Here is a 10,653-nt window from a genome sequence, read left to right on the forward strand (position 1 = left end):
TTGTGTATGTGCGTTCAACGATATGTATTTTGTTACAAAGCCTCATTACTCCTTGGGAAATTGCGAAGTATATCTCATTCCAAGGAATCAGTTTTTGAATTATTTCCAGAAGAAAAAACATTTGAATAGAGAGGGTATGTGGGAAAGAAGATGGGAAGATTTTTAACTGTTGAAATGGGAAAATGGAAAGAAATAGCTCAACCTGTTTTTCCACCTAAAAGCAACTTTATAAAGGGCTACTATAATGCGCTTGTTGAGGACTCTAAAACCATACTGAGATTTTTTACTTTTCTCTCTCTCTCAACATATCAGCTGTTGCTAAATTATCAGACTGCTTATCTGATATTCAATGTTGAATTAAATATTGGGGAGACTAAAGCCATTGTTTTTGGTACCTGCTCCAAACTTTGTCCCCTAGCTACCGACTCCATACCTCTCCCTGGCAACAGTCTGAGATTAGACCAGTCTGTAGAGAACATTAGTGTCGTATTTGACCACATGATGAACTTCTGGTCTCATATTCATGCAATCACTAAGACTGCCTATTTCCACCTCTGTAACAATGCCTGACTTCACTCCTGTCTCAGCTCATCTGCTGCTAAAACCCTCATTTATGCCTTTGTTACCTCTGGGCTAGACTATTCCAATGCACTCCAGGCTGGTCTCCCATATTGTATGCTCCATAAACTTGAGGTCAATCCAAAACTCTGCTACCCTTATCTAAACTTGCACCATCCTATTGCTCCTGTGCTCACTGATCACCATTGGCTTCCGGTCAAGCAACATCTTGATTTTAAAATTCTCATCCTTGTTTTCAAATCCTCCCATGGCCTCAGCCCTCCCTATCTCTAATCTCCTTCAGCCCCACAACCCTCCAAGATATCTGCACTTCTCTAACTCTGGTTGCATCCCCAGTTTTAATTGCTGCGCCATTAGCAGTAATGCCTTCAGTTGCTTGTGTCCCAAGCTCTGGAATACCCTTGCTATACCTCTCCACCACTCTACCCCTCATTCCTCCTTTAAAGCACTCCTTCAAACCTATCCCTTTGACCATGCTTTTGGTCATCTGACTTAAAATCTCCTGATGTGACTCAATGTTTTGTTCTATAATGCTCCCATTATGTGCCTTAGGACCTTTCATCACATTAAAAGTACTACATAAATATAAGTTATTATTGTTTTGCTGATGGACCCTTTCCAAGCTATTTAATCCCTTCTCTCATTTCAATTATGTATCTCTGTTCATAAATACTGAACTTAATAGAGATAAAAATACCACCCAAACAATATCTGGGGAGAAGAAACAGTTAAAGCAATGATCTTTAAAGCAGTTTTGATTAAGTGTTATCAACCAGAAACATTAATGTTTGTCTCCTCAGATGCTGCTTGACCTACAGTGTATTTGCAGCATTTTCTGCATTTATTTCAGATTTCCAGCATCTGCAGTAGTTTGTTTTGTTTTGGACTATATACACAATGTTTCAGCAAGTGAAGATGGATCAATTTGGCAGCAGAATGCATTTAAGTAGATGCTAGTCAGTACATGAGGGATAAAGGAATAGAAAGTTATGCTGATAGGGTGAGATGGAGAGTGGGAGACTTATGGAACGTAAACTCTAGTTGGACCAAATGAGCTGCTTCTGTTTTGTATGGTCTAAGCAATATAATCAAATGTATAAAACAGAGGAAATTGTACAGATCAGGATTGCTATTTTATGCACTTAACAAATGAGCACTTTTATTTCTTTCCCCTAGAACTGAGGGAGGCATTACCAAAGGAGTCACAGTTGGTGTGCTTTTGGATTTCAACAGGCGAACACTTACCTTCTCCATTAATGATGAGCAACAGGGACCTGTTGCTTTTGAGGATATGGAAGGCCTCCTGTTCCCAGCAGTAAGCCTGAATAGAAATGTACAGGTGTGTTATGTGATACTGTACTCATTTTATATACAATTTTTAAAAACTCAATTCCTTTTATACCTGTGCATTTAAGTGACCTAAGAATCTTAAAAGCACAGGAGGCCGTTCAGCCCATTATGTCTGCACCAGCTCTCCAAATGGGCATTATGACCTAATGCCACTGCTTTGCCTTTTCCCCATACTCCTGCACCTTGTTTCTATTCAAATAATCATCTAATGCCCTCTTGAATGCCTCAATTGAACCTCACTTCCAGTGCATTCCAGACCCAAACCACTCGTGTGAAAAAGTTTTTCATGCTTGATTTTTCAGTTTCTGTACTCCAATAATCAAGTAGAGTTGAATCTGAGTTGTAATTTTTTTTTTCATTCGTCTTGCGCATCCCTGTCACGTTCATAACTTGGCTGGGGAGTACGTTATGGGGGACAGATTATAATTTATACATCAGAAAAAAATCATTTCCTATAAAATGGATTGTTATAAATAGTGCACAATTTAATTTCCAGTTGCATTGTTTGAAATTTTAAACAGCCGATTTACATGTCTCAAAAGGTCCTAGCCTTATCACAAAGAATGACCATTGAAATGAAGTAGCTGATGGTCTTTCTACTTCAACTAATAATGTCAAAGCACTTGTCACCAGAAGAATATCACTGACCATGAAACAAGGGACAGTGTTTGTTTGACTGCTGATAAGGTGAACTTAGATGTCATCAATGATTTTCTTGCCCCCATGGTAGAAGTTATGGCCATTTTCTAGCTTCAATATGTGTATCAACTTGTCCTTGAAGCTAAACTCATCATCAACTAAATTCTTAAGAGTCATTTGTAGCTATCTCAGAGTAAACAAGAGTTGCTGCATGGGTGGATACTGTTATGCAGCTGTTTCATTAACCAAGCAAGATCAGTGTGTTCATCTGCAAGAAAATTATCCTAATCATTTTTCTATTGAATAAAATCAGCCATGTTGAAAGTTCCTCTGGGTTAATGTCAGTGATTGACAAGTCTGGTGTGCTCAAAGAACATCTCCAGAAAAGTGAAAGAAAAGAAATCTGCATTATATGCACTGTACTACATGCTCAAGAGTCCTAAAGCATTTACCAGCCAATGATTTACTTCTGAAGTCAAATAATATATGTAAACATCCTCTGCTATGTGCAAAATTGGATGCTGCAAAGTCTTGGAACATTTGGAAGGATTACTTACTCTTTGAATAGTGCCATGAAAACTTCCAACATCTTTCAGAAGCACCAATGGGCAGAAACAGCCTAGTTTAATGCCTATCAAAAGATAGAACAACTGACAATGTGGCAATCCCTTCGTACTGCATTGAAGTATCAGTCTGGATTATAGATTCAAATCTAGAACCTGCTGACTCTACATGATACCAACGGAATCCAGACAAGAACACACGTTATGTCATCATTTTATCCAAGTTTGTGTTAGGAGCTACATGTGTGGAAGTTCAAAAAGCCATCTGAATATGTTGGGCCAATTCAGTGTAATACTGAAAAACTCTTTTAAGTTACTTGCATCAATTTTTATAAGGTTTTTAATCTAGTTTGTCATGCAGCCTTGTTAAAGAAGCTGGAAGCTGTGGGAAAACTTGGCTGCATTGTTAATTTATCTGGAATATATAGTCCAGTTCTCAGATCCAAGCAGGTTTCAGTGGCAGACTTACCGAGCTTATCGATTCAGTGGGGGAGTAAAATGGGTCAGTCCAGTTACCCATCCATTTGGCTGCCATTATCAATGTGTCAGATGACATCGTAAAGGAAATAGTTTTGAAGTGTATGTTCTAAGTAGTTCTAGATGTTGTAGTTAATGCAAAATGTTATTTATTTTATAAATTTCATGAAATGTGTTTGAAACATAACATTAGGCGGAATCGTCCCAGATTTGCACTAAGTGCGGTGCAGGTGGGAGAAACGTTTTACCTGTCGGCTGCAATGGCAGCTTCTCATGGCATATTGTCCCAATCCTGCCAGATTAATTATGCATTCCTGGGAAACACTGTTTTGATGGTGAGTGGGCGCCAATTCACCTGCCACGTTGTCACCTCACCACTTCATCACGCCAGGCGCCACGTTTAAAGTACAGCCCTGCGCAAACCTCTCTGCTTACAGCCCAGGACTGCTGCAAAGAAGATTTTGCCCCAAAAGGCAAGAAGACTGCAGCCCCCAGGTTTAGCGACGCATCCCTCGAGAACCTTTTGGATGTCGTAGACATAAGAAATAGGGGCAGGAGTAGGCCATTTGGCCCCTCAAGCCTGCCCCATCATTCAATAAGATTATGGCTGATCTGCCCCCAGTTTAACTCCTCTTTCGTGTCAGCCCCTCATAGCCCTCACTTCCTGATACCTCGTCTTTAAATATTTTCAGTGATCGAGCCTCCACAACTCTCTGGGTAGAGAATTCCAGACATTCACTACCCTCTGAGAGAAGAAATTCCTTCGCATCTCAGTTTTAAATGAGTGCCCCCTTATTCTGTAACTATGTCCTCTAGTTTGAGATTCCCCCAGTTATAGAAACATTTTCTCAATATCTACCCTGTCAAGCCCCCTCAGAATCTTGTACATTTCAATAAGATCACCCCTCATTCATCTAAACTCTAATAAAGGCTTAACCTGTTTAGCCGGTCTTGAATCCGCCTAGCCAGGAATCAGCCTAGTGAGTCTTTTCTGAACTGCCTCCAATACAGGGACCAAAACTGTACACAGTACTCCAGGTGCGGCCTCATCAACACACTGTACAATTGTAGCAAGACTTCACTATTCTTAAACTCCAACCCCCTAGCAATACAGCCAAAATTCCATTTGCCGCCTTAATTACTTGCTGCACCTTCATGCTAACTTTGTGTTTCTTGCACAAGAACACCCAGATCTCTGTGCTGCACTTTTTTCGAGTCTTTCTCCATTTAAATAATAGTCTGCCTTTTGATTCTTCCTACCAATGTGCATGACCTCGCACTTTCCCACATTAAACTCCATTTGCCAAGTTTTTACCCACTCACTCGACCTATGTCCCCTTGCAGATTCCTTGTCCTCATCACAATATGCTTGCCCACTTATTTTTGTATCATCAGCAAATTTGGATATATTACACTCTGACCCCTTCTCCAAGTCATTAATATAAATAGTAAATAATTGAGGCCCTAGGCACTCCACTAATTACATCTTTCCAACCTGAAAAAGACCCATTAATCCCGACTCTGTCTGCGTGTTAATCAATGCTCAATCCGTGCTAATACATGACCCCCAAAAGCATTGAGCTCCTATCTTGTGCAATAACCTTTTAAGTGGCACCTTATCGAATGCCTTCTGGAAATCTAAATACACCACATTTACCGGTTCCCCTTTATCAACTCTGCTTGCTGTCTCACACTTAAATGTGGAAGCTCACTATGATGTTCTCTACACCCACTCTGGCTGCAGGAGGGGCAGCAGCATTACCACTCTGGCTTGGTAGATGATGGAAATGGCAGTCAGTGCCAATGCTGCATAGAAGAGGTTGGCCATCCAATGCAGATAGAGGATGAGTGATCTCATCCGTGTTGCCAGGGTAAGGCAACCATCTCATCACTCTAAACTCTCACACTCATACCCTTCACGTTCACAGGTATCTCACTCACTGCCAGCTCAAGGGACATTATCACCCATTCTCTCACATATACCCTCACATGCCCATCTGGTCTCCTGTCCTCTGGAGACTGCCTCCTCAGCCCTCACCATCTTAAGGTCACTTGCACAGAACAACATGTGACCACACACACACCCTGGGATACCCTCCTTCCCCAGTACAGCCCTCACCCTGCAGCCTCTTCCCTTGCCTGAGGTCACTTCTCCCCCCTCCCCCAAGCAAGCTCTAGCCCTGTAGCCATTGAAGAGCCAGCCACGCCTTATGGCTGGTCTGGTTGGAAGAGTTCAGCCCATGAGGCCCCACCACCACTAAAATTGATGTCTGTAAAACCTGGCACTGATGACTGCAAATGCTGCCTGAAGAAAGATAGGCAAACAAACCTTGAAGACCCGAGTGAAGTACAGGCCGCCAAATGCATGCCTTATATATACCGTTGTGAAACACGTTGGCATGTTTTCTCGTCTATGTGCTCAGATGATCCAGCGTGGGGGGGGTTGATTCTGGTGGGCTGGGCTTATAACGATAGGCAGATGTATTACAAGGAGGTTCCTGATGTCTGGCGGCTGGAAAGGTGGCCCGCCATTAACGGGTAGAGTGCATGATTATAAACTGGTTCCACAATGCCGTGAAACTGATTTTTGGCCTTCAAGCCATATTGTCCACTCACACCGCCGAACACGTGTGACGCCAGAGGGCACAGAAAATTCCACCCATTGTACATTTAATATATATATATATATAGAAGAATAGCAAGATAACTAAAAAGAAAATCACGAACCTAATGCCTTATGCACCTCTCTCAATTTTCAAATGCACACTTGAGGCATTTAAGATAAGTCATTACATGCAATAACTTGGAAAATCTGCCCTATAGTTTTAAATAGCGGCTTGATCAAACAAATGCATCCAGACAAAAATCTAACAAGAACAATTTTGTTTCTTTCTATATTTAAAATTGTGTCATAAACTTTCTGCTTTTGTGAATTGTTTAGTATGTTTTCTAATGGTTATTTTCTGTTTGTTTTATTCACCAATGACATTGCACCAAAAATGATCATTCCACAAACATTCAACCAAAAGGAAGCAGCCCCTTGGGTAAGAGGAGGCTGGGGGGAGGAGTGTAAACCCTGGCATTGATCAGTTTGGATGAATGACCTGTTTCTATTCTGTAGCAGTCTCTATGTATAGTTCCCGTATAGAGTCAGGAATGTTATTGATAATAGTGTTTCTTCTAATGTTTAATGTTGTGAATTTTAGGTGAGTGGGTTGTGAGGCCTAGCCAGTTGTCACTTGAGAAATTTGGACCTTCACAAGCTAGGAATTTGATTTGCCAGAAGGTTGACATATCAATTGTGATGGTTCAAACCTTTATAAGCAGATCATGTGCAAGTGCCTGAAGCTGCAAAAACCAGGGACTTTATCCATCCCAGATAAACTTCTCCATACGTGGGATCCCTCATGGATTATGTGCATTTATTTACTTGTATATCTTTTCTAAATTTGCGCATCATGGGAAATGCACTAAGTGTTCATTGTTTCGTTGAAGTATCTGAAAAATAATTATTTTTCATCAGTTATATTCTTAACCTCTCTAAAGGTGACACTCCACACTGGTTTGGAAATTCCTCAAGCTCCTGCTGCTGCTGCTGTTGCTGCAAGAGACCCAACAGCATCTTAATCCAGGTCATTCTGCAAAAACCTGCTGTATTGTCTTTTGGGATCCAAGTGACAGGAATCCCTGCCTGCTGCTAAGATTCTTAAAAGATTCAACATCTCTTCATACAAGTTTGCTAGTTGGTGCTTAATGACTGGAGGAAAACCAAAAATAGTCGAAGTTTCTACAGACGTGAGATATGATTGTTATCAGAACATTTGTGTTCGCTTTGACGCTTTGTGCTAACTAAAATTGTAAAAGCATCGATGCAGCCTGAGATGTAATTTGTTGAGTATCTTATATTTGGCAATTTTTTTTTCTTTCTCTTGTGCTACTCTAATTGCTGTGCATAAAGTTTTAGCTGCTGCAGAAAGAAAAAGTGCAGTGCAGTGTAATTGTAGAAAGCCTAATATTTGCAAGCAATTACATTGCAAGGTATTCACAGTTGCTATTAACCTCCAGGATTTATTCTTTCCTGTTGCCTTTGAATCTATATTCAACACCATTCCAAACCAGCTGTTTGAATTACCAAGAGATAATCTGCACACCTCCACTCAAACTGTTAAATTCTTGTTCAGACATTGGGAAGGAAAGATTGCAATAAGTAACATGGTTGGGATGGCCCAGAATTAAGACATTTTTACTCTAGATTCAACTGTAGCATGACTGCACAAATTTTGAGTACTATCCTGTCTTAATGAAATTAAACAATAATATAGATGTGTTGCAACACATGTCATAGAGTTGTTATGGCATTGAAGGGGGTCACTCGGCCCATCAAGTCCATGCAGGCAAAACCCTGGACCCTCAAATTAAAAGTCAGATGCTCTAGAGACATATGTGGGAAGTTTCCAAGCATTATCAAGCCTGATAGGATCATTGTTTCAGTATTTGTCTGTTTATGTGCAGCTGATTATTCCAGCATTGAATCAATAATGAACTTGTGTTCCTTTAATGAGTTGTACAATAGATTTGTTTTTGGAAGGATTTACATTGAAGTATTACATGTATGCAGTTCAAATTTTAGCAGAGTTTTAGCATGGTTCCCAAAGTAAATGGGATTTTGAATAATAGACTATTATTTCAATAGTGATAAAAGGATTTAAGAATTGTACTAGCTTAGACTTAAGAAAATATTAGAAGCACAATATTCTTCAAGACCTTTCTGAATTTTATAGAGCTGCGTTCTTTGACTAGTCAGTTAAAGTCGTGCAGTATTTTCTGCACTACAGTAACTTCTAGAGCTTTAGTTGTTCAATACTTTCTTCATCTTTCATTTTATTCAAACCTGAATATGGTTTTGACCCAGTGAATGGGATCGATCTTGCATAACAAAATAAATGCCCTTAACAAAGTCAATATATTTACTGTTGGTAGGGAAAAGGATATGATTGATTATAGAATCATGAAGAACAGGAGACGACTCTCTGGCCCATTGTGTCTGTACATAGCTCTGCAGATATTTTCAAGTTTATATCCAATTCCCTTTTGAAAGTTGCTATTAATCTGTTTCCATCACCTTTTTAGGCAATGTGTTCTCACCGCTCTTAGTCTTTTTTGCCAATTATCCTAAATCTGTGCCCTCTGTTTACAGACACTGCAGTCAGTGGAAACAGTTTCTCCCTATTTACTTTTATGAAAATCCCTCTTAATTTTGAACACCTATTAAATCTCCCCTTGACCTTCTCTGTTGTAAGGAGAACAATGCCAGCTTCTATAGTGTCTCTACATAACTGAAATCTCTCATCCCTATCATTCTGCTAAATCTCCACTGCCCCCTCGAAGACTTTGACATCCTTCCTAAAGTGGTGCCCAGAATTGGACACAATAATCCAACTCAGGCCTAACCAGTGATTTGTAAAGGATTATCATGAACTTACTAGTTTTTGTACACTCTACCTTTATCAAGCCAGGAATATTTTATGCTTTATCAACTTGTCCTACTGCCTTCAAAGATTTGTGTATGTAAGCAGCCAGGTATCTCTCAATCTTACCATTTGTAGAATTGTACCATTTTTATATTGCTTCTCCTTATTCTTCCACCCAAAATGCAATATTTCGCATTTACTCTGCATTAAATTTCATGAGTCTGTCTTAAATTCTCTCTCTTTTTTGTTGCTCCCTATTTTTCATTCCTTTTTGTGGGAAGCTTAAGCAGTGTTTTTTGGTTTCAATTTTCAACACATTTAATTCCATTTAAAACTGCTAAATGGATAATCGAGCATATTTGTATTTGATTTGGAATTGATCTGAAAATTTTCTGTAAGATAATGGGTTTCTCGTGTAGTTTGAATATCTATAATAAACCAGCAGTTATTAGTCTGCAGGACCTTTCATACTTGGCATACAATGCTAGAATCTTTCAAATCAAACATTTTAATAATTTGAAATATCTTTGCTCTTACATACATACATATACACACAAACAAATTACACAGTCCCTTGTAGCATGCTAATAATTGGGAGCAAGCAAAATATCAATAAATGATTAGTGGGGATTCATTGCAATTGAGAACTAAATATTCGGGCTGAAAAATAAATCCGATTAAGCTTTGCAAAAAACACAGGTTATTTGGGAAGTTTGTGAACATTTGCCAGGTCTTTGACTTTACTGCCTGCTGAAATGATGCACCACTTTCAGTGCAATTTTAATTTGCTCCGGGGTGGGGGGGGGGGGGTAGAATATCAAACTGGAAAGTTTAAAAAATCAGAGTTTTGGACCAAGCTAGGAATCCTTTGAATTGGACACTCTAGGATTTTTTTGTGAATAAATATAGAAATATTCATTGTATGAAAACCAGAATTTCCACTAAGATCCTTCTCGTTGAACAGACCATGATATGAGTACATTTCATGATGCAGAATGCTGGAACATAAGAAATAGGAGCAGGAATAGGTCCTTTCAACCTGCTAACCCATTCAGTAAGATCATGGTTGATCTTCAACCTCAACCCCACCTTCCTACACTAACCCTGTTTCCCTTTGTTGATCTTGGTCTTGAATGTACTCAATGATTGAGCAACCACAGCCCTAAGGGATAGAGAATTCCAAAGATTCACAACCCTTTGAGTAAAATTTCCCCTCATCTCAGTTCTAAGTAGCCAGCCCCTTATTCTGAGACAATGACCCCCTAGTTTTAGACTCTTCAGTCAGGGGAAACATCTTCCCAGGGTCTAATCTTTCAAGCCCTTACAAGAATTTTATATACTTCAATTTGATCTCATCTCATTCTTCTAAATTCTAGGGGCTAAAGGCCTAGTCTACTCAATATCTCTTCACAGGACAATCCTATTATCCAAGCATTAGAAATGAAGTTGCTGTAACTAATATGTTTGGCATATTTATTGTGGAATGCTTCTGCACACAATCTTAGGCAGTTGACAACTTAAACATATCACTATAGTGTCTAGTTTGTTTTGATTTATATAAGCCAATGACAAGA

At 39.4% G+C, this 10,653-nt stretch overlaps 1 protein-coding gene across 1 annotated transcript in view; it reads left to right on the forward strand.

The window, feature by feature from the left end:
* The window catches only part of trim9 (tripartite motif containing 9), a 131,346-nt gene extending 124,111 nt beyond the window's left edge, over positions 1 to 7,235 (forward strand). The window contains exons 10-11 of the mRNA XM_041214189.1: positions 1,756 to 1,918; positions 7,155 to 7,235. Of these exons, the coding sequence (XP_041070123.1) occupies positions 1,756 to 1,918; positions 7,155 to 7,235 (244 nt within the window). The remainder of the gene's footprint in view (positions 1 to 1,755; positions 1,919 to 7,154) is intronic.
* The last annotated feature ends 3,418 nt before the right edge of the window (positions 7,236 to 10,653 follow it).

This window comes from Carcharodon carcharias, chromosome 20 (assembly GCF_017639515.1).
Source record: "Carcharodon carcharias isolate sCarCar2 chromosome 20, sCarCar2.pri, whole genome shotgun sequence".
Classification (NCBI taxonomy): domain Eukaryota; kingdom Metazoa; phylum Chordata; class Chondrichthyes; order Lamniformes; family Lamnidae; genus Carcharodon; species Carcharodon carcharias.